The 24,106-nt window shown below is 38.1% G+C and overlaps 1 protein-coding gene across 1 annotated transcript in view; it reads left to right on the top strand.

The window, feature by feature from the left end:
• Nucleotides 1-11,527, top strand: part of TRPC6 (transient receptor potential cation channel subfamily C member 6) — a 134,581-nt gene extending 123,054 nt beyond the window's left edge. Inside the window, exons 11-13 of the mRNA XM_024255857.3 lie at nucleotides 9,106-9,189; nucleotides 10,499-10,574; nucleotides 11,118-11,527. Coding sequence (XP_024111625.1) covers nucleotides 9,106-9,189; nucleotides 10,499-10,574; nucleotides 11,118-11,269 — 312 coding nt within the window. The 3' untranslated portion in view covers nucleotides 11,270-11,527. The remainder of the gene's footprint in view (nucleotides 1-9,105; nucleotides 9,190-10,498; nucleotides 10,575-11,117) is intronic.
• The last annotated feature ends 12,579 nt before the right edge of the window (nucleotides 11,528-24,106 follow it).

Raw genomic sequence — 24,106 nt, 5'->3', positions numbered from 1 at the left:
AAAATCACAAGCATTCCTATACACCCATAACAGACAGAGAGCCAAATCATGAGTGAACTCCCATTCACAATGGCTACAAAGAGAATAAAATACCTAGGAATGCAACTTACAAGTGATGTGAAGGACCTCTTCAAGGAGAACTACAAACCACTGCTCAAGGAAATAAGAGAGGACATAAACAAATGGAAAATCGTTCCATGCTCATGGATAGGAAGAATCAATATCATGAAAATGGCCATACTGCCCAAAGTAATTTACAGATTCAATGCTATCCCCATCAAGCTACCACTGACTTTCTTCACAGAATTGGAAAAAAACTACTTTAAACTTCAAATGGAACCAAGAAAGAGTCCACATAGCCTAGACAATCCTAAGCAAAAAGAACAAAGCTGGAGGCATCACGCTCCTGACTTCAAACTATACTACAAGGCTACAGTAACCAAAACAGCATGGTACTGGTACCAAAACAGATACATGGACCAATGGAATAGAACAGAGGCCTCAGAAATAACACCACACATCTACAACCATCTGATCTTTGATAAACCTGACAAAAACAAGCAATGGGGAAAGGAGTCCCTATTTAATGGTGATGGGAAAACTGGCTAGCCATATGCAGAAAACTGAAACTGGACCCCTTATTTACACCTTATACAAAAATTAACTCAAGATGGATTAAAGACTTAAATGTAAGACCTAAAACGACAAAAATCCTAGAAGAAAACCTAAGCAATACCATTCAGGAAATATGCACGGGCAAAGACTTAAAAAGCAATGACAACAAAAGCCAAAATTGACAAATGGCATCTAATTAAACTAAAGATCTTCTGCACAGCCAAAGAAACTATCATCAGAGTGAACAAGCAACCTACAGAACTGGAGAAAATGTTTGCCATCTATCCATCTGACAAAGGGCTAATATCCAGAATCTACAAAGAACTTAAACAAATTTACAAGAAAAAAAAAAACCCATCAAAAGTGGGTGAAGTATATGAACAGACACTTCTCAAAAGAAGACATTTATGCAGCCAACAAACATATGAAAAATGCTCATCATCACTGGTCATTAGAGAAATGCAAATCAAAACTACAATGAGATACCACCTCATGCCAGTTAGAATGGCGGTCATTAAAAAGTCAGGAAACAACAGATGCCAGAGAGAATGTGGAGAAATAGGAATGCTTTTACACTGTTGGCGGGAGTGTAAATTAGTTCAACCATTGTGGAAGACAGCATGGCAATTCCTCAAGGATCTCAAACCAGAAATAACATTTGACCCAGCAATCCTATTACTGGATATATGCCCAAAGGATTATAAATCATTCTACTATACAGACTCACACACATGTATGTTTACTGTGGCACTATTCGCAATAGCAAAGACTTGCAACCAACCCAAATGTCCATCAGTGAGAGACTGGATAAAGAAAATGTGGCACATTTACGCCATGGAATACTATGCAGCCATGAAAAAGGATGAGTTCATGTCCTTTGCAGGCACATGGATGAAGCTGGAAACCATCATTCTCAGCAAACTAACACAAGAACAGAAAACCAAACACCGCATGTTCTCACTCATAAGTGGGAGTTGAACAGTGAGAACTCATGGACATAGGGAGGGGAACATCACACACTGGGGCCTGTCAGGGGTTAGCGGGCTAGAGGAGGGATAGCATTAGGATAAATACCTAATGTAGATGACGGGTTGATGGGTGCAGCAAACCACCATGGCACGTGTATACCTATTTAACAAACCTGCACGTTCTGCACATGTACCCCAGAACTTAAAGTATAAAAAAAGAAACAAAAACAGTAATGGAGAATTGTAATATCAGAATGAATTTGAATGTCAGTAGATATTTGCAAAATGGCAACAAAATTAGCATTTTTCAGGTATGTTTGGCAGCAACACACACATACATAGTACACACACACACACACACACACACACACACAGGGTCGTGTTGGTTTCCCACCACTTACCAGCAATGGACATGGATACGTTTTATGGCCTTCTCAGGCCTGAGTTTCCTCACTTGTCGTTACTACGGCCTCAAAGGGTCATTAAATTAATGAAATGACATACCTAGCAAGGAACATGGTAGGAAGTATATTTTGCCACTCACATGCCCGTTTCTTCCTCCCATTCCTCTTCCTTGGTGAAATCGTATTGGTCGTGGTGGGTTAATCAATCTCCCAGACCAGGAAGAGGCAAACTAACTGATGAAGGTGTGGGTTCTGGAAGATAGAGCCCATGTCTTAGTTTAACTCTGATCCTTAATACTTCTATAGTTTTGGTACCTGCAAGTGTCTGTGGAAAGAAAGAATGCGTGAATGTACAGAAGGAAAGGTGTACAGACAGAAAGATAAAGGGGAAAAAGTTACTGAAAGAATATGAAATAGCTTATCTCCAAAAAGTATTCAACTCAAAATATTTTATTTTTATTTCATTTTAGTTTTTGAAGACAGGGTCTCTATCACCCAGGCTGGAGTGCACTGGTGCCATCATGGCTTGCTGCAGCCTGGACCTCCCAGGCTCAGGTGATCCTCCCACCTCAGCCTCCCAAATAGCTGGGAGTGCAGGTGAGCACCACCATGCCTGGCTAATTTTTAGTATTTTCTGTAGAGATGGGGTTTCGCCATGTTGCCCAGGCTAGTCTTGAACTCAAACTCCTGGACTCAAGTGATCCACCTACCTCAGCCTCCCAAAGTGCTGGGATTACAGGCATCAGCCACCGTGTCTGGCCCAAACAATTTTATAATTTGCTAGGACATTTTAGTAAATTCTTTTGTTTGTGTGAATTAAATTATCTGCACATATCACATAAGAAAACTGGAGTAAGGTGAAATGATTTAATTTCTCAAAGCCTTCCCTAGTTAGTGGATATATTCAGAAAAGAATTCAATTATTCCTGGTGACATACTGTTTGGTCCCAATCATTTGTAACATGTGTACCAAGCATTATATAATTAAGTCTACCTTACAAGTTTAACTTCACTCTATGTATTTTAAATATTGAAATGCTTAAAGGAAAAAGAAAGGGGTGACATTTCAGCTAGTAATATTATTTAGTCTTTCTTATGAGAGTTGTGTTATAACTGACAATATGGCCCATTATGTTTTCTTACAGATAAGAGATTATGAATTATTAGTCTCAAGAATAACAGTGTCCCTCTCCAAAACCTAAATATTCATAGCAACCCTTGGGGTTGGCATATACAGGCAACTGACTTCTTTTTTATATTTATTTTCATTGTTATAAAATATATATAGCATAAAATTTACCATTTTAACCATTTTTAAGCATATAGTTCAGGAGCATTAAGTACATTCACAATGCAGACAACTGTTTCTTAATTGAATATTCCAAGGAGATGGTTATGGCTCTTTTCCTTTCCACCTAACTCCCATTTATGATCTACAAAATGTGTCATATGACAAAATTGTTTTCCAGTTTTGCAAAGGGCATTTCAATTAAATATCACACACACACACAGTCCACCCTCCATGTCCATATGTTCTGCATTCGCAGATTCAACCAACTACGGGTCAAAAATATTAAATAAAAACATGAAAAATAATATGGTCATAAGAATAATACAAATTTAAAAAACAGTAGAGTATAACAATATTTATCAGTTACATAACATTATATCGAGCATTGTAAGTACTAGAGATGATTTAAGTTATACCAGTGGCTATGAGTAAGTTATATGCAAATAGTACAGCATTTTGTATAAGGGGTCTGGGCGTCAGTGGATTTTGGTGTGCTCAGAAGTGTCTTGGAACCAATCCCCCATGGATACCAAGGGGTACATGTACTGACTTCATATAATATACAATTGACTACATATAACATATATAATGGATTAATATGAATATATAAAATTCACCATGTTTGATCAATATTTTATATTCACTGCTTTCCTTCCTTATCAAAACTGCACTTTGGAAATTGATACGGTAAGAGTATTGAACTAAGTACTCAGAAGATTGAGATCTTATAATAAATGTACATCTCTGCCCCTTCAGCAATTCATTTAACTTCTCTGAACCTTAGTTTCCTCATCTATAAAACAGAAATAATCAAGTTGTACAACCCATCACACAAGCATACTGGAAAGATTAAATTGGTACTTTGAAAATCACAAACACTACGCAAATGTAATATACTCATATTATAAAGAAATGGCTCTTTTTGTTATTTGGTTGTAAAAAACCCAATAAATTTTTTGCAAAGATAGGTCAGTGTAATTGGATCTTATATTTTTCCAGTAAGAAAATACTCATCCTGAAAACATGAAGGATGTATAATAAGTCACTGGACAGATAAGAGAAAAATTAAAATAAAATCAAAATGCCTTTATGATAGAAACTATGGTATCTATCAAATCAAATAATTTTATTTTCTCTGTAGCTTCTCTAAAAATGTGGAAAATTAAAATTTATTTTAATCATCAGCAAAATGTATATTATATATTGTAAATGAGAGTTACACTTTTCAATAACACATATTTTAATCATAGCTTAAAACTGTTTAGTATTTTAGAAATACTAAATCTGTGATGTCTGACCTCAGTTGTGAAGTCTGGAATAAAATGTTGATTCCACTGTCAGTTTAACAATCTAGAGAGCCTTTTGTGTAAGTGTGTAATGTGGCAGCTATGGAGATGTGCCGTTCCCTGTTGGGCTGACTGACTTTCCCAGACAATCGTCTTACCTCTCCCCCTTTCACAGGTGAGCAGAGCCTCACAGTGGAGAGGCTTTCTCTGCCTTCTCCCGTTCCCACTTCCCTTTATCTCTCATAGGTATAATCCTTGGTACATCTCAATACTTCCAACTCAGTCTTGGCATTTGATTCTTGGAGGCTTAAATCAACACAAGTATCTCTTTTCCACTTGCCATAGGAGCTTGTGGTGAACAAAACTTGAGACACATTTCACATGGCTTGGTTTTACTACAGACATTAAACTATATTCCTGAGAAGATTTTTTAAGGCAATCAATCATTTATATTTCACATAATTTTTGCCCACTGCTAATGAGATGGTTTGGCCCTAGTGTATTCATACTAAGAAAAACTCTGATGGTTCATTCTTTCCTACCCAACTCATGTGGCTTGTGCTTAATCTTTTTCATAACATCTATATCTAAGATGGTAAGTGAATTTCTGATTCACTCAGGTCTTCTCTCTCCGACCTCTTGAATTTTAAAGTATTTAGTTAGCTGCACAAACACTGCCTTCACATCTGCTCCAGGTGCACCATAGATATCAGTAGGATGAACCATATATAAAAATACATTTTGAAACAAGGTAAGCATACTTATTCATTATCTCCGACCATATCCTTTAACTCTAAAGGTCACTGACTGGTGGTTGCTAGCATTAGCTTTTCAGATAATAAGCAGACCTATTCATTATCTTCAATCATATCCTTTAACTCTAAAGGTCACTGAGTTTGGTGGTTGCTAGCACTAGCTTTTCAGATATACAGTCTGAAAGGATAGCATAAATTAAAAGTTGATCTCTTCCATAGTCTATTACATGTGTAAACCTGAAAATGCCAGATAACTTCTTGAACTTCGAACTTCTGAACAGATCACATTCCAGTTGTCGTCTTAGGGCAGGTTTTTAAACCATGTGGGGTAGAGCTTAGGAGATTTTAATGCTCATCTGAATGTGGGAATCACTGAATATTTCATTCCCTGAAGGACTTAGTCATGGATTTGGGCACATCAGTAAAAAGTAATATTTGGCAAAATATCTCTAGGATGAATTGACTACAGACAGTCCCAGACTTACCAGAGTTCAGCTTAATGATTTTTCAACTTTATGATGGTGTGAAAGCAATATGTGTTCAGTAGAAACTGTACTTCAAAGTTTGAATGTTGATTCAAATTTTGTATAATAACTTTAATATAAAACAGGTTTTGTGCTAGATGCTTTTGCCCAACTGTAAGCTAAGGAAAGTGTTCTGAGTATGGTTAAGGTCAGCTAGGCAAAGTTATGATGTTCAGTAGTTAGGTGTATTAAGTGCATTTTCAACTTACTCACAATGGATTTATCAGGACGTAACCCCATCATAAGTAAAGGGGTATGTGTAGATTAAAGTTAACCATGAAATAGACCTAAAGCCACATAGTAGATATTTATCTTTCTGTAAAATAATACCTATTGACAATTATAGAATGTCCAGTGTATTTCAAACTATATATTCTCTATACCCCATCTCTTTAATTCTCGCAATAGCTCTGGGAGGTAGGTAATATTATTTTCCTTATTCTATATCTGAGGATCCCAAGGATATAGGGGTGAAATGATTTGCCTCAAGTCCCATTTCAAACAAGTGACAGAGCCTGAATTTGAACCAAACATCCACTTGATTCAGAGCAATATGTTTATAAGCACCGTATAACACAGCTTCATTTCATATCTGCATTCACTGCTGACTGAATATATTGTCCATACCTTTTCAGTTCATTGCTCTGTTCCTGGCTGCAGGACATTTAATGCTTGTGAGAAATAGGTGACTCCATGAACTGTTCCTATATCCAGCAATATAAGAAATTTTAAAGACTTAAGATTACTTGTTCTTTTTAATGAATTAGAAACAAGTTCTTAGTGTTGCTCACTCTAATCCTAAATGAACCTACAAGATGAGAAATGTTAATATCAAACTAATTATTAAGAAATGAAAAAGAAAATGAATAAAGAATGCATAAAATGTGGTAGAAGGTATTAACAAAGGGGACAGGCAATGGTTCATTCACAATTGGAGAGAGTGTTTATTTCCATATTAGGAACAAAGCTTGCATCCAGTCCTTCTTGCTTATAGTCAACAAGCTTCCCACTTCCAACCTCTATGGCAGTATACGTGTTGGCACCATCTATAAATACCCAAATCCCTAAGCTTTAAATACTATTCAGTTTTCCAATTGAATTTTCTTTTATGTACAAATGTGTTGCAGACTTGGATTTCCAGACATTAAATAATTGTACATGGAAACAATTATATATTAGGATTTTCTGCCACCAAGTGGTAATAATACTTCCTTGCACCATTGGATAGGTTTACTCTTCCCTGTATCATTAAGTTTTTTAAGAAACATTTACTGAATTTCTATGACGTATTAGAAACTGACTAGCATTTTTTTCTGAAAATAAAATATGTTATATATGCATCTGAAACTTGGTATTTAATACTTAGAAAAAAACTAGTCACATAAAAATGCTTCATGCGAGTTTATAGATATTTAGTTTTATACCATTTAACTATACCAGTGATTCTCACCCAGGGGTGATTGTGCCCTCCACTCCTAATCTGGTGCCTTTGATAATACCTGCAGATATGTTTGGTTGGCACAATAGGGGGTGGTGGGAGCTGTGACTGGCATCTAATCTGTAGATTAGAGACCAGGGATGCTGCTAAGCATTCCATAATGCACAGGAGACCACCCACACCAAAGAATTACCTAGCCCAAAATGTCAACGGTTAGTTAATGAATAGATGGTAAATAAATCAGAGACATGATGGTTATGAGCCTGTCCTCACTTGCATGCTTTATCATAATGGGCTTAGTGGGAGCTTCACACTGGTCTTCACCTTTTATGATGTTCTTAAGGCATAAATCATAGTTTCAAAGCCAGGGTTCCCATTATATTATTTAAGATGTTATGTGGAAGTTTTTATGCATTTCACAAATTCATAAATTAGTGGGGCTTGAATGATAGAAGCTAGGTAGACCACTTCCTTCATTGTCAGACAAGGTTATAGAAAGTTGAAGCATCTTGCCTACTGTTCCATGGCTAGCTTGTGGCAAAGTCAGATGGTATTTATCCTTCAGATTCCCTTCAAGTGCTCTTTTTGAGAACCTAAACTGCCTCTCTTTGGTTAATTTGATGAATTATATAATTTATCAGAGTGGTTTTAAAATTCAGTATAAGTAAAAATATATGGACACTGACATTTTTAGAGTAAAAGAAAAAGGAAATAGATACATGAAAAAGATGCTATTTTCAAATTTATATATTGTTTATTATTAATCTTATCTTGCCATATTTTTCATAATTGAGCTATTACCATAACTCAGCTATACCATAATTGCTTATGTTCATTTATACACAGAGCCTAGCACAGCACCTTACATTTTTGAGGACCCTCAATATATACTTGCATATATAGATGAATGTCTGAGTAGCTGTTTTAATTCAGTATGTGGCTACTTAAAGTATCAAAGCAAAGCACTGAAGTGAATGCAAGGATTTTAATTCAGTCTCATTGAGCTTTACTTACAGCCACATAGATGTCACCAGGAAATATGAATCATTGCGTATCTTTGAAGACAGTGTCGAGGTGTCTCTTCCCCTAGAAAACAGTTGTGTATCATAAACATGCAAATGTAGAGTTGCTTGTTTTGCCTCAGTTCTTCTACTTATTTCTTTGTAAAACCAGTTTTTTTCCTTTAGAAAATGCATTAAGGAGATTTTAAATCATCCTTTTAGCATGTTAATATGGTATGCTTTCTTGCAGATTGCCTTAATTTTTTGTTATTTGCCTATTTGGGTAAATGTATTTTAATTGGAAAAGTGCTGCCCAAATGGGATAGTATACAGTACCTAAAATTCAAACATTAATTAGAGCTTTATTCGCAACTGAATTCTGTTCCACCACAGTCTTACCCTGGTGTCTCTGCAGGATCCACATCAGACCCTGCTGCAGGTGTGGATGTCTTAGTTAATCAGGTGGCACTGTTGATCCCTCATCAATGGACTTCTGAGATCACCACCATTATTTCCTCAATTTGTTTGACTCTTTCTCTACCATCTGTGAGAAGGTTAACGCGTGATTCTCATGACAACGTGATTGGCAGCCACAAAGTCTAAGAGACTCCTCAGACAACCTCTAATAGCCATTAACAAACCGAACACACCTAAAATGTCACTGATTTGTCTTGAAGACACAATATTAAGCAAGATAAATGGCACTACACATATAGATAATTTGTGTACATAAGACTATTAGTTCATTAGATAACTAATCTCACTACCTTATTTAAAAGAAAATTTAAGTAGGAATCCATTTCTAAATCTTTTCAAATTACAGGTTGGGCACAATAAACAACCAAGTATAAGGAGCTCAGAAGACTTCCATTTAAATAGTTTCAATAATCCTCCAAGACAATATCAGGTAAGCATGGATTTTTAAAGGAATAAGACTAGTTATTTGTAATATTTGGTTCTTGAACTATGTGATTCTTTAAAGTATCAGGATATTTTTCTCAATATCAAATAATGCATTAATTCAACAAATATTTATTAATTACCATGTACCAGGCATTTTGTAAGTGATAGAGATATATAAGTTAAAAAAATAAAGTCTTGGAATCACAGATCTGAGAGTCTCCATGTTCATTGAAAAAGGCAAACCTTACAAAAAACATAAAAAAGAGAGTAAAATTCATGTCACATTCCACCAGTGAGAAACAAAGACTGCTTGCTTTTGGTGAAAATTCTGCCAGCTGATTATATGTCTATATGTGCATAATTTTACATATATTTTAATATTATTATAAAATGCATATATAATACTATATAAATGAGTTAATACTTATATAATGAGTAATAGTTTTTAGCTTGTGATTTTCTCTCCACAAAATATATATTCCTATTAATTTCAGTGAATGTATCATATTCCTTCATACAAATATATAATTTACTAAAAATAATTCATACAAATATATAATTTACTAAAAATAATTCCTTATTGATAGACATTTAAAGTTTCATTTTTGTCTATTATCTAGCTAGTTCTATGAACATACTTGTTAATGTACTAAATCATATCTTTAGAATAGATTCTTGAAAGTAGAGTTTTACTATCTAGCATTTAACCTTGGCTCAGGTGTAAAATTTTGTTTAGTTCTATATCCATCAAGACTTTCTGAGCACCCACTAAGACTCCTTCTTTTTATGAAAAATATATAGTAAAAGCAATGTTTGCATGATAGAAGCCCAGGTACTTGAAAAATACATTACATTGAAACTAGCATTCCTAAATTAATAGAAAGTTTAAAATAAAAATTGGTTCCATTTTTTGGTGGGTCAGACGTGGGGCTTAAATGAGTGGACATTAGCTTAATTTCCCATTTCCACGAGCAGTAGTGTACATCTTTTACCTACCCCACTGAAAGACTGCCTTACTCTAATACTTTTCAAATAAAATACAAGCAATGGACATAAAGGATTACATACTTGCTCTAAACATTCTTTTCTAAGAACTCACTTTTGAGTCATTAGCCTAGGTGATGTGAAAACTGCTTTAAAAAGGAAAGCAAAATGTGGAGATCGCATGCATCCCGGCTGAATCATCTTAGTCTTTGACAGTCATCACTTCCAAAGGGCTCACTACAGGGAGGCAGACTCTGCAACTTGTTCCAAATGAGAGATTTGTTATGAACCTGAAACTGACATAGATTTCTCTTTTCTCTGTTTTCTAGAAAATAATGAAAAGGCTCATTAAAAGATATGTACTGCAGGCCCAGATAGATAAGGAGAGTGATGAAGTGAACGAAGGTGAGTTGAATGCAGAAGCAAATCAGCCCCTGAATGTGAGTCAGGACCGGGGCCTAACGCAGAGTGCCCGGAGAGCTGCAGAGATGCGCACAGGGAGAGTGAACTTCAAGGGGAAAAGTAGAACAGGATCTCACCAACCACCATTCTGTTAAAGAGTGGGGAACAGGCTATTTCTCCACAGGTGGGGACAGGTGCCACTTGCTAGATAAAAAGCTCTCATTCTTATGGTGGACTTGGAAGGAGGAGGAAGTGGGTGGGAAAGGCAAGGAAGGGGCTGCTGCCTCAACCCCTGAATCATTCACCACCTTTTCGTTTTAACTTACTTTAGGAGGGCTTTTGTTATCATTCTGCTATAATCTCTTCATTCACCAAAACACTCAGCTAAGAAAACAAAAACCTGCTCAATTAGGAAGTTATTTCCTTTCAAAGGATTCAAAATAAAATTGTGTGTGAAATTAGAGCTGATTTCCTCCTGTCCCACAGTCACTAGTTTTTCTGCATTGCGTATTTATAGTTGACTTCTTATCACTCTTGCTTTCAAAGGGGAACTGAAGGAAATTAAGCAGGACATCTCAAGTCTCCGCTATGAACTCCTTGAAGAAAAATCTCAGAATACAGAAGACCTAGCAGAACTTATTAGAGAACTTGGAGAGAAATTATCCATGGAACCAAATCAAGAGGAAACCAATAGATAATGCGAAGACTTCCTTAGAAATTCATATTTATTTGTCCACTTGAAGCCATATTATTTTCTGATTTATTTTCTTAAGTGCCAACATGCCCACCTTTTAAACAAGAAAACATTAAATAACTTGGCCCATCCTATCATCTGGAGCCCTAGTATCTAATTTGTTTGGTGATTAAACTCCATTGTTCAGGGTAAAAGCTGTAGATAATGAGGAAAATTATGCCCAGTTGTTTGGTGCTTGTTTTATAAACTGCTTTCTTGGATATAACTGTTGTGATGATGTCATTGCCATGTAGTGTCTGCCTGACAATGGGTCCCAGCGGACAGGGGCTGACCCACGTTACTCCCCATGCGGTTTTTCCTCTGAAGTTTATTTCAGGTTCTTTCTTGCCTGCTCTGTGGATCCCCTGCTCGGGACGCCGAGCTCTGAAATTTGGGAAAAAGTAGTCCATGGGCCTTTAGAATGCTTTAGTCCTTTCTTTAGAATGCTATTTAAACACCATTTACCCTACTTATCCCTCAAAGCACATGACTGATACTGTTCATACAAAATGGGCTTACATCTATGTAAAATTTTCTGATTCATCTATTTGAAAACATCACACTTAACAATGAAAAAAGTTTTTCCTCCACTGAACCCTGGAAACATGGTCCAGTTTTGTGTGTGTGTAAATGTGTACACACATACATAAAGTACTTGCCCTATTTATTTTGTGGCTAATGTGGACACACAAAAGCTCTTTATGTTATAAATTTTTATTGTGACTAAAAAATTGCTGTCTAAATAAGTACCTTTTATTGGAGAAAAATCAAAACCCCAAACACTGTGGTTATTTGATTCCATTATAGCACAATTTTGTGCCATTTCTGGGAGCATTTACAGATGAATTCCCACACTTAGCCATTGAATGTAAAGGGGAAAAATAAGATGGGAATTTGTAAATACTTATCTGTTATTTTCAGTATGTGCTATCCTTCTACCCAAATATATAAAACAGGAATTTGCATTCATGTGCATTTACCAAGAGGTTGTTGTTGTTACTTACTAATCGTGTGAAGTGGTGTCTTAAACAACTAAAAGAGATGAAGGTTCATATGTTTACTCAAAGACCATTGGCATTCAGAGGATGCTGGACATTAACTGGAATTGCTACTTCCAATTCAATAATGGGAGATTTCAAATGCAAATCTTTAACTTCATCTTAAAGATGAAATGGTTGCAGAAAATCTGTTTAGCTCCAACTTTGGCTTAATTTAAATCAAAGAACATTTATGTAACCAGATCAGAAAATACAGCTGAAAATTTATATTCAGTGATTTTGTATTTGTGGATACTACTTATGGAAGTTACTTGGTGATACATAAAGATCGATTTTCAAATATTTTGTGACAGTATTTGAATCAGCAGTTGTAAAAAAATCAACCTCATACTGAATGCACTGTCAGCAAATTAAAATAATCTAACATCCACAAAAAGTGTGTGCTGTGCCACGCGAGAGATGGACCGTCATCCCAAGGGTGCTCTATGACAGCACATGGGCTTGACTCCAGAAGACTCAAGAAAAGATACTCAGATTCCTCAGTGTCTTTTAAGTTGGATTGACTTGACAAGATGTAAGTTTTGGGAAACTCAACAGGCATGACTGTGGGTTCCTCAGCAAAAGGCACTACCCTCCTGGTGACTCTTATGTTTCAAATTAATGTCCTGAAGTCAGATTTTCATCAAACTGCAACTGAATTGACATCTCTTCGAATTTCATCTTCCAACTTAGAATAATTGACATTTCTTCTAAGTTGGAAGATGAAAAAGGAAATTAAACGTATTTTAAGAAAGCTTTTAGAATTCTGATAAGAGCTTAATTACAGGCACATCGCCAAAAGATGGCCATAAGCATGGGAAAAGTCTCAAGACCACTGGCTTTAAATCCTACCTTCACGTCGCAGTCAGCTTCATCTTTGAAACTAAGATGATAAGTTGAAACATTTTTATCCCAGTTGCTCTCCTGTCCTATTTCTCCCCTCTGAGTGGATGCTTTCTGGAGGTTCATGCACCCATGAGAAGGATGAAGCAGCGCTGCTTTTCACTGTGACCACACAGCTGCTCCCCGAAGGCTGAGCCCTGCCTACTCTTCACCGTCTCACCACAGATCGACCACCAAGGAACAGAACAAAGTCCCTGTTTTTGTCCATCAATGCCTGGGTTTCCTCTCTGCTGCTCTTATTACTTGAAACTGAGAAATAGCACAAACTCAGTATGATTTTATGAGGCATATCAAAGAAATTACCAGAATCTGCTGTCTGCTTAAAACTACCAGGGATTGAAAGGAGAAGAAAATGAGTGTTTGAACTCAAGGTACTTGCAACCAAACGGGGTAATGGGCCTTAATACAAGCATGAGAAATGTTAAATATTTTCTATGAATTATCAAATTTAATCTAACTTAATGCTTACAATGACTGTATGAGGTAAATTCTATCATTATTCTCATTTTGGAAAGGAGACAACTGAGGGAGTTAGAGGCTAGGTAACTTATAAATGGAGTGTCAAAGCCAGGAATGAACACTATACCTGCTTCGCATTTATTGTAGGTCTTGATGAAGCATATGGAAGTGTGGTCGTCTCATTGCGTAGCTTATATTTAAGTTTCTAGGTGAGGAAGATTATGTGGTACCTGAACACCCTAGCTTCCATTATATGTCCAGTCTAGGGAAAAAGACTTTGCCTAATGCAAAGAAGGCAAAGAAGGCAAAGAAGGCTGTGGGTTAAGAGAGGATTTGGTTTCAAAAGGATTGTAGATATTGGGGAGGAGAAGTATATCTTTCTCACTCATCCTATGTTCATGGCTGAGGCCTCTATAACCAAAGACAGGTTAACAAAAGAAAAGTGTACAAATTTATTTACCGTGTTTTATGTGACATGTGAGACTTCAGAAAGACTCAAACACTTAAACTTATGTATTTTTATGTTAAGTTTGACAAAGAGTGGAATTGAACAAGGGGGTATTATGTAATGGTACTGAAGCGGTGGGAACTTAGCGAGGCCTATTCAGATTCTTCTCTTACTATTTGGTTCTACAACAAGAGTCTTTTATTCTTTTAACCATTGATGGTCTATCTCTAACATTCCCTTTAAGGGTCTGAGTAAAGTTGAGAATCTTTGAAAAAACACTGATGTGATTAAATATAGTGTACAGAAATCTATTTACAGTCAATAAGCCAGTAAGGCTTGGGGCTTTAAGAGATGTGAAGCCTGTGTGTGTGTGTGTTTCCTCTCTGTGACCCCGTGTCTTCAGAAATAAGGAGGTTCCTGTCCTCCATGTATAGGAAGGACACTTCTGGAATGAGGGTCTCATGACCTGCTTCAGTGGAAGATCAGAAAATTCTTTCTAGGGAAAGAATTTCCTGTCTAAAGACCTGGTCTAAAAGACCTGGTAATTAAAGTAAATTCATTTTTCTTTTCATGAATCTTGGAATGATTGCTTGAATTTTCTTCCTTACTCTGTGTTCATAACTACAGCTATAAAAGTTTCCAGAAGCACTTTTCAAAAACACTTTCCTGGGATGGATTTAATGATAAGACCTATCAAAAATATTTCATTTTAAATTAGAGCTTTTTGTGTAGCTGAGTAAATAGCTAGAGACACTGACCAACTGTATGATCATTTCTTTTTTTTGTTTTTAATATTAGTGCCATTTGATGGATAATCAATTTATCCAATATAAGTAGATCATAGAAATAGTGGCTCATATTTTTCAAATTCTTTCTAGGGAAAGAATTTCTCACCTGCTTTAGGAGAGAAGGGTGAGGGGAAGGTGAGAATAACCTTCCTGCTTCTGCTGTTTCTTGAATTCCTTCAGCTCAAAATATTCAATATGCTGGGGTGCCATATTTTCAAGTAGCATGTCCTGAACCCTGTGATAGTTATAAAAAAGAATAAAAGATGGAGATGTATATTTCTTGGCAGGGATAGTATGAGCAAAACCAAGAGGTGGCCATGAGTGTGGGACACTTAGGGAGTTCTTCGAAGAGCAATGGTAAATTCAATGGCTATGAGTCAGTGAGGAGAATGGATTGACTCAGGAGCAAATGGTTTCACTTTATTTGGACAGTCTATCCCTTCCAGGACTGTTTCAGTATGAAAGAATTTTATCGCCATGTGAATAGTGAAAATAAACTGAATTTTCCATTAAAATGGAGAGACTATATATCAGTATTTGCCTGCCAGCCAGTCCCCTAATGAAATCACTGTCAGGATCGATTACCAGCTTCAGACCAAGGAAGAGCCCCAGACACTGATGATGTTTCTCCAGGTGGCACGATCTAAGCATGCCCCACATCAGTTCTGATTTGAACACGTAAATATCATCTCCCTCTTGGCTCTGAAACCCTCCTTCATCACTATGTGCCAAGCAAGGTTTGTGAGCATCATGCCAGTCATCCTGGCAGCTCTGGTGAATGGTGCTGAATATGAATTCCTACACTTCAGAGTCTCTACCCTTTGATGCAGACAGCACGTTTCCAAGTTAATCCAAGGTTGTGCAGGAGTGCAGCCCAGAACCCTAAAATGGATGGAAACTGAAACTTCAGCTGTTATCTGTTGTTATACAAAACACGGACTGCTAGTCCAAGTCTTTACTTCTATATGTGGCTAGCTGAGGTGAGCAACACAGCAGAGACTCTCTAAAAGACCTGGTAATTAAAGTAAATTCATTTTTCTTTTCATGAATCTTGGAATGATTGCTTGAATTTTATTCCTTACTCTGTGTTCATAACTACAGCTATAAAAGTTTCCAGAAGCACTTTTCAAAAACACTTTCCTGGGATGGATTTAATGATAAGACCTATCAAAAATATTTCATTTTAAATTAGAGCTTTTTGTGTAGCTGAGTAAATAGCTAGAGACACTGACCAACTGTATGATCATTTCTTTTTTTTGTTTTTAATATTAGTGCCATTTGATGGATAATCAATTTATCCAATATAAGTAGATCATAGAAATAGTGGCTCATATTTTTCAAAATCTCATGAAAATTACACATCAAAAGGCACCTTACTCAATGGTAAAGGTAATTATATCTACTAAGGAGATCATATATTCATAACGACTGTAACACTTCCTAAGTAAGTATAATGTTACCTGGAACACTGAAGAAAAAACAGGAGAAAGATTGGTATTCTAGTCTATTTGTGCTGCTAAAATAAAATACCATATTTGGTAGCTTATAAACAGCAGAAATTTATTTCTCACTCTTCGGCAGGCTGAGATATACAAGATCAAGGTGCTGGCAGATTCAGTGTCTGGTGAGGGCCCACTTTTTGGTTTTTGATAGTGTCCACTTGCTGTGTCTCCCATGAAGGAAGGGGCAAGTGAGGCCTCTAGAGGGCCTCTTTCATAAGGGCACTAATCCCATTCATGAGAGCTCTGGCCCCATGACATAATCACCTCCCAAAGGCCCCATCTTCAAATGCCATCACATTGGGGGTTAGGATTTCCACATATAAACTCGGAGAGGACACAAGTATTCAGATCGTAACAACTGGTTTGTATAGAATCAAATGAATTTTTAACCACTCTTCTTTTTCTAATGTCCACCCTGGAAGTCACAAGGCTTTCATCATTGCACACTGATAAACTGATGGAGTAGTGTATCAAAAGTTGACAGAGAGGTATATCCTCTGGCAAATGCATGGAAAGCACACTTTTTTTTTCCTAAATAGTGAAAGAAAACCTTGATGCTGACATTCAGGAAGTGAGTCTGGAATTTCACGTCCCTGCATTTTTGTCCTAATTATTGTCTATGAAAATATACTGTTATACCACCATAGGAACAATTTTTTCAAAATAAAGTAAGTTTACTTATTATTATGTCTCAGGCTAAAATAACTGTGGCAATGCTCTGTGTTTGCTTTAACCTTTTTAGTAGTCTGTGATTCAGCCGTGTGACATTTACCCTTCACTCTTCTTCAGAAAATGGACTTTCACCAGAATGATTGGAAAAGGTCAAATTGTAAAGTGTCTTCTTATATTCTGGAAAATGTTAACATGTCTGTTGTTGCTACTCTTTGTTAACATTGAGAAAAATGTATACATACACACACATACACACACATACACACACACACACATATATATATAAAGTCTGCCATGATATACAACCAATAGCCAAAGAACACATATATATGTAATTGTATATATGCTCAGACATTTTTCAAAACACAGCTATCTATAATTCTATCAAAAATTATAAATATGGATCTTTTTCTTTTCCCACATATCCTTTTACATTCTTTTTTTTTCATTTCAATGATTTTACTCTCTTTCTATTCTCTCTGTATTATTTATCTCTTTGAATTCTTTTCATCCCAATGGTTCAGAGTATAGTGTCTGCAGCCAGAAGTGTTGGGTAATCCCAGCTCTGACAATAGCTGTATACTCTTCACCAAGTTTCTTAACCTCTTTCGACCTCATTATCCCAATTCTACAGGTGAAAAACAAAATACTAATATCTCCTACACTGAGTTTTTGTGAGGATTAAATGAGTTAATACATTTTAGGCTGATGATAAGCATTCAGTTAATACTAGCAATCATAGAGAAAGCATGTGGCTCCAAAATTTCTTTTTCCACTCTGTCTTAAACAACTCTCCCTTAAACCTCACCAATCTATTGAAATTTAGGTTCTAACTCATGTTTCTCTGATCACTTGGTACATCATGTCTAGGGCATTGTGCTAAGAAGGATTCTGAGGCCCAGTCAGAAATGGTGGGAAAGAATGACATAGAGACATTGAATAATGCTTGCCATGGACATGGGAAGTTGGCCCTCGTGCCACATATTTGCCATTTTTGAAAAAGATGAGTCACATTTGAGCAATATGTGGGAAAAATTCAAAGCACTTTTATTACTTTTGAGCATGATATTTGTATCATTTTATAACAGTATCATTCATAAGATGGCTTAGGGCAACTCCCATATTAGGTCCAGCTCACAAAACTTCTATTTGAAACCTATGAAATTCATCGCAGTGTTCTGGGTGCTATTGCCAGTAGCAGTACTAGAAACAGAATACAAGTAGTCTATTTATAAGCAAAAGACCTAATTAATACAAGCTACTTCCATGAGGCCCATCTTAATTTATTCATCCTAGATAGCTATAAACCCTTGAGAATGAAGCCTGGACTAATTTGTTTTGGGTTAATTTACCTGCCACAGCTTGTGGCTTCATCCCATTTTTTAGAGGGCATACCAAATCCATGTAAGAAAACCTTGACATTGTCCAGTCATTGGGTGGCTCCTGAGTGATTTGCATCTCCCTCTTGGAATGTGATGACTTTTGACTCATTCACTCATACTTTTGTTTAATAAGAAAGCTATCTTTTGGCTGAAGAAGTAGAAGTAAACAATAAATGAATCACATGCCAGCTTTTTCTGCTATTCCATTTACAGGTCTAGCCTATCAAGCTGCCTCAGAGCCATGATCCAGTTGTCTTTCATGATCTACTAATAGGATATAATTAACCTACAGCTTGTGTCATTAGTTCATTTGACATTTAGCCTCACTAACAAGCAGGACACAAAGAGCCTGTCTCAGTTTGGTCACTTCTGCCTGATGCTGTCCACTCTGAGACCCAATTACTTTTTCTTGCAAATCCCCAAAACATTTAGGTTTGAACTTCGGGTAGGTGTTTCTCTCCTAAACCAATGACATCTCACTAATGATTTAAGAGCCCAGGGAGGGTTTATAAAGAAAACCTGTGTGAGGAACAGTTATGGCCCCTTATAGCCTTTGAATTGCTATCAATCAGGACAAGCCAGAAGTCCTCCAATATTGTGGTTGGTAAAATGCATTTAATATGTCACAGGATCAGCAGTTATTTTTTAAAATAAACTTTTTCCAGTAAGAATTCTGGCCTGAGGCTGACATTATGAGGACATAACTTTTCCAGCAATTCATTTATTCTTAGTGTTATAATCTAGACATTAATTGTAACCTATCTGCTGCTGACTGCATCCAATGTGATAATCTAAATCATTCCCAATTCCTTACTCTTGAAGCAGGCACCAGGCCTGTAGCCTTCTAGTACTTTCTAGTATTTCATGAGAACTGCAAAAATATCCATAAGAAATGCATTATCAGAAAATCAAAATAATGCAGTACTCCATGTGTCTTGACTTGTGCTTTGCAAGAGAAGTATCTAATGCCATTTTCATTCCAATGACTTTTATGCGTCTCCATGCTTGGAAGGGCTCCTGGGACTTTGTGGCTGCCCAGCAACATGTGATTTATTCAATCTGTAAACCAAAAATAAATTCTAAGCTCCACCCAGCCATCTGAATGGGCCCCTCCTCTCAGCCAAGGACATTCCAAAGTTATCCTGAAAAACTCATTAAGGCCTTGATGGGAAGGAGGAGCTAGACATGCTTTATTACCCTCCTCTCTTTTGGAATTACTGGTAGAACAGACTCTTTAAGTCTGATAAGAAATATTCACAATCTATTCTCTCTGAAGCCTGCTACCTGGAGGCTTCATCTACATAAAACCTTGGTTTCCACAACCTCTTATAACCCAGACATTCCTTTCTAGTGATAATAACCAACTGTCAATCAGAAAAATGTTTAAATCTACCGATGACCTGGAAGCTCCTGATTCACGTTGTCCTGCCTTTCCGAACAGAACCAATATACATCTTATATGTATTGACTGATGTCTCATGTGTCCCTAAAATGGGCAAAACCAAGCTGTGTCCTGACTGTTAGCAGTGGTGAATCCTTAGGAATCTGCAGTAACCTCAATTCTTGCTACTTTAGAAGAAAGAATTCGACCAAGGGGGCATAAAGCAGAGTGACAGACCAAGGCAAGTTTTAGAGCAGGAGTGAAAGTTTATCGAAAAGCTTTAGCGCAGAAATGAAAGGAAGTAAAGTACACTTACTTGGAAGAGGGCCAAGTGGGCGACTTGAGAGAGCAAGTGCACAATTCCGCCTTCCGACTCATTGGCATGCTTCCAGGATCTCGTGTTATTTCTGCCCTGATTCTTCCCTTGGGGTGGGCTGTCCACATGCACAGCAGCCTGCTAGCACTTGGGAGGGGACACACGCGCAGTGTGTTTACTGGAGGTGTAAGCATGCTCACTTGAGGCGTTCTTCCCTTACCAGTCAAATGTCCCTAGAAGGTGAGACACCAGTTAAATTCCGTGATGTTTTTGCCTCTTAATGTGCATGCTTGAGCCCATTCCCCCAGCTCCTGAGATCTTGTCAGGAAGCTGCTGATTACCAGTTTCAGGTGTTTCTGTTTATAGGGAGACTGCCTTTCCCTGGTGCTGGCTGCAACCAATTATTTTAGAAAGAGTTTAATAACTGCCCATCACCTGATGGTTGCCTGACATTCCTGGTTGAGGGGGTCCTTCACCTGCCCTGCTCATGTCTGTGTGACTACCTGCTGTAACACAACCACCTTGGGCACATGTTATCAGGACCTCCTGAGATGGTGTCATGGGCATGTCCTCAACCTTAGCAAAATAAACTTTCTAAATTGATTGAGACTGGTTCACAGTCATTTCACAAATAATTTTGGGATCACAAATCATTTCACTTAAAATTCAAATAATAACTAAAACAGTTTATGCTCTCAAAGAGTTCTGAGCCAGACATACAGCCTATTAAATGCTGTGAAAGCTCTCAGGAGAAGCATCTGGGTATGTATTTGGAAGGGGGTGGGAGGGCTTGAATTTCAGGTCAAAGATGCTTCTGTTTGGAAGTAGCATACATTTTGGGGAAGCCTGCACTGAGACTGAAGCATTGTTACTTTCATTCCTTGGGACAACGATGTCAGAAGGAGACCCTAGAACGAGGATTCATGTGCAATCAATTCATGGAGAAATGCTCCCAAGAAAAAACTGAAAGTGGTAGGGAAGGCAGGACAAGGAAGGAGAAAACCAAGCAATTGTGCAATTCAGGCAAAATCCTGCTAAGGGTAACTTCAAACAGAGCCCGCACAGGAATTCTCTGAGCTGGACTTCCATTTTCCATTTTCTATCAGTCATTGGCTAAGGGCTGCCTCAGGAGGACGTAAACTCTTGGGCACTTTCAGCAAAGGCTCCAGTAGCCCAAGTGTAGGCGTCCAGAGAAAGCAGCAGGTGCAGGTATTTAGAAGCAAAACCACACAGTCTTCATGGACGGACACGCTGAAAAGGGATCTTGGAGGAATGCTAACAGCATCCACTCCACACCCAATGCACACAGCATCAGGAACAGTATTCCTTGTAGTCACAGATTGCATCAGAATTCTAAAATGTTGTTTGGTGGCAAATTTTTTTGGTACTTTGTAATTTTGGAATTTTCTTTTGGAACTTTGAGATTTTGAGAAATTGTATTTTTTTTTTTTTTTGAGTCTGTAGCGGAAATGCATTGTATCCTCTTGAAATCAAGGAATGTCTGGGTTACATGGGGTTAAACCAGGTGACATCTTTGTCCACTGGGGACGTGACTGTTTTTATAGGTGGCTGCTGACTCCATCAAACTAAATTATATCATTTGGTTACAGAGATATCCCAGGCCCACCTCCCCATCTTATGAGGCAGCTAGGCCCTTCAAATTGCCCACTAGTTGTCCTTCCTTTAAATGAAGATATAATACGCTTCTTTGAAATGAAATTTTAATGAGGGTTATACATGAACCAGTTATTAATATTAACCTGACAGAATTTATCAGGACCTCTAAAGAATGAGACCCAGAATCGATAACTTTAAATGAGGGTCTAAGAAAAATCCAGAATATGCGGTCATTTTGTTAGTTATGTCATAACTGAGAATATCGTAGCAGTATCCTTGGCCTGAGGGGCAGCAGGAATGTATTAGATAGCTATGGGAAATGTAAGGGCCAAGGGCAGCCTCGAGAATAGGCAGCCAGCAGCACGAATGGCTCATTTTCCCTTAGGTGGCCTTGTTCACAGTACTCACATTCCTACTGCCACAAAAAAACGACCCTGCACAAACTTTAGAGTCTCATAACTCAAGGAATTAGTTCACAGTCACTTTCAGGCATTCTAGCACATATTGGGTACTCAAAAATATTTACTGAATGAATACATTTGTTGAATGAAGCCTTTGTTTGGTGCAACTTGTAACCCCAGAGGGGCTGGTAGCCACATCCTGGGAGGGAAAAGGTGGAACAGGCCTCAGGTAGAGAAAAAATCCCAAGGGACCATTTCAAGACTTTCTGGCTGAACGTTGTGACATAGATGTCTCAGTAGCCTTCTCCAGGCTTAGTCAGCTTTGAGACTTAGTGCGGGACATGATCTCCAGTGATAGAGGAGCTATCTCTGGCTGGCTGGCTGGCTGGCACAGGGATCTCCTTACAGACTGCCAGAAAGAACACACCAACCTGGCTTGACTTGGGTTCTCTTTGTTTCCTGTACAGCTGACTGCTGGCCAAAACACACAGTATTCCAGATTGAGAGGTCACACTGACACAGTTCAGGCAGGCTGGTGACAAGGCCTCTGAAGAAGTAGGTGGGAAGCACCCACCCCCTGCCACTGCTGCTGCTGCTGTCATGTGGCAAAGTGGTTCAAGGAAATGGACACAGCTCCAGAGTCATAGCTGGAGCAAAACCTACCAGCTGCCGCTTATCACCTCCCAGGTGAACTTGGGCAAATGTTGAGCCTTTCTGAGACCCACTGTCCTCAGCTGTTTAAGAATAACCTATTTGATGAGGTTGAGTGATGGTTAAACAAGAAAATGTATATGAAGTGCTTTTTCTTTGAGGGTCTTAAAATTGAGCATCCCTGTCAGGAACTGGGCTAATACCATGCCTTATACATCTGCATCAGGTTTGCCCTAGAGGCCTAACTCAATTTTGAGATGATATTTGTGCCTGTAAAATAATCCCAGGACTAGTCTCAGGATATGCATCTGGGCTAATAAAGATAAAGCTGAGACATGAACAGACCAGTGTTGGGGAGATGGGGGACAGGCAGATAGCAGACCAGTCTTGGGGAGATGGGGGGCAGATGGATAGCAGAGTGGGAAATAGGGAGCTCTGGCCCAAAGCCACGACAAGACAAACACACCTGTTCTTGTCTATAACTCTTGGTTAATCTAGGTGCTAAATTTCGCCTCCAAACTTCACGCTGGTCTTTTCTTCTATATGTGGCTGCTGTCTCTGGTGGGGACACGGCTTCAACTGGGCTTTATTTTCTGACACTTCCCTGGTCTTGATGGTAGGGGCTTAGTCATTGGTGCCCTAGTCTTATGCCTATTCCTCAAAGTCGGCTGGGTTACGATCCCATAAACTGCCAGGGGTCTATTGCTGAATCTTAAACACTCCTTAAGTATTCCTAGTCCCCACTGGAGTAGAGCCCCTTCCTTGATACTTCTGTGAGAGCCCCATGTGCTCAGGACTGAAGACTTCCTGGAGCATGTGTGCCCCATCAGAGAGATGGTGCTGAGAATTGCAAGATTCATTTGTTGAAAAACAAATACGCTCTGAGTGCCTAACATGTGCCAGCAGCTGTTCTGAGTGATGAAGACAACAGGGAAAATCTCTGCCTCCCCATGGAATTTGTATTCAGGAAGGCAAAAACAGACTGTAAGCAAAATAATTAGAGGTAAAGGAGTTGCAGTTTTAAATCGGGTGGTCAGGAAAGGCCACCCGAGAAAAGATCTAAAGGAGTTGGAGGAGGGAACAAGCAGATACGTAGGAAGAACATTCTAGTCTGGGTGAACCTGAGTACAAAGACTCGGATGCATGAGCATGTCTTGGAGGGGTTGCGGAACAGCAAGGAGGAGAGGGGGGTTGGAGGGAGGGAAGGGGACAGCAGGAGGAGATGAGGTCAGAGAGCCCACAAGA

Source organism: Pongo abelii, chromosome 9, assembly GCF_028885655.2.
Source record: "Pongo abelii isolate AG06213 chromosome 9, NHGRI_mPonAbe1-v2.0_pri, whole genome shotgun sequence".
Classification (NCBI taxonomy): domain Eukaryota; kingdom Metazoa; phylum Chordata; class Mammalia; order Primates; family Hominidae; genus Pongo; species Pongo abelii.
The sequence above is the reverse complement of the archived record's forward strand: the minus strand, read 5'-3'. Positions and strand labels throughout refer to the sequence as shown.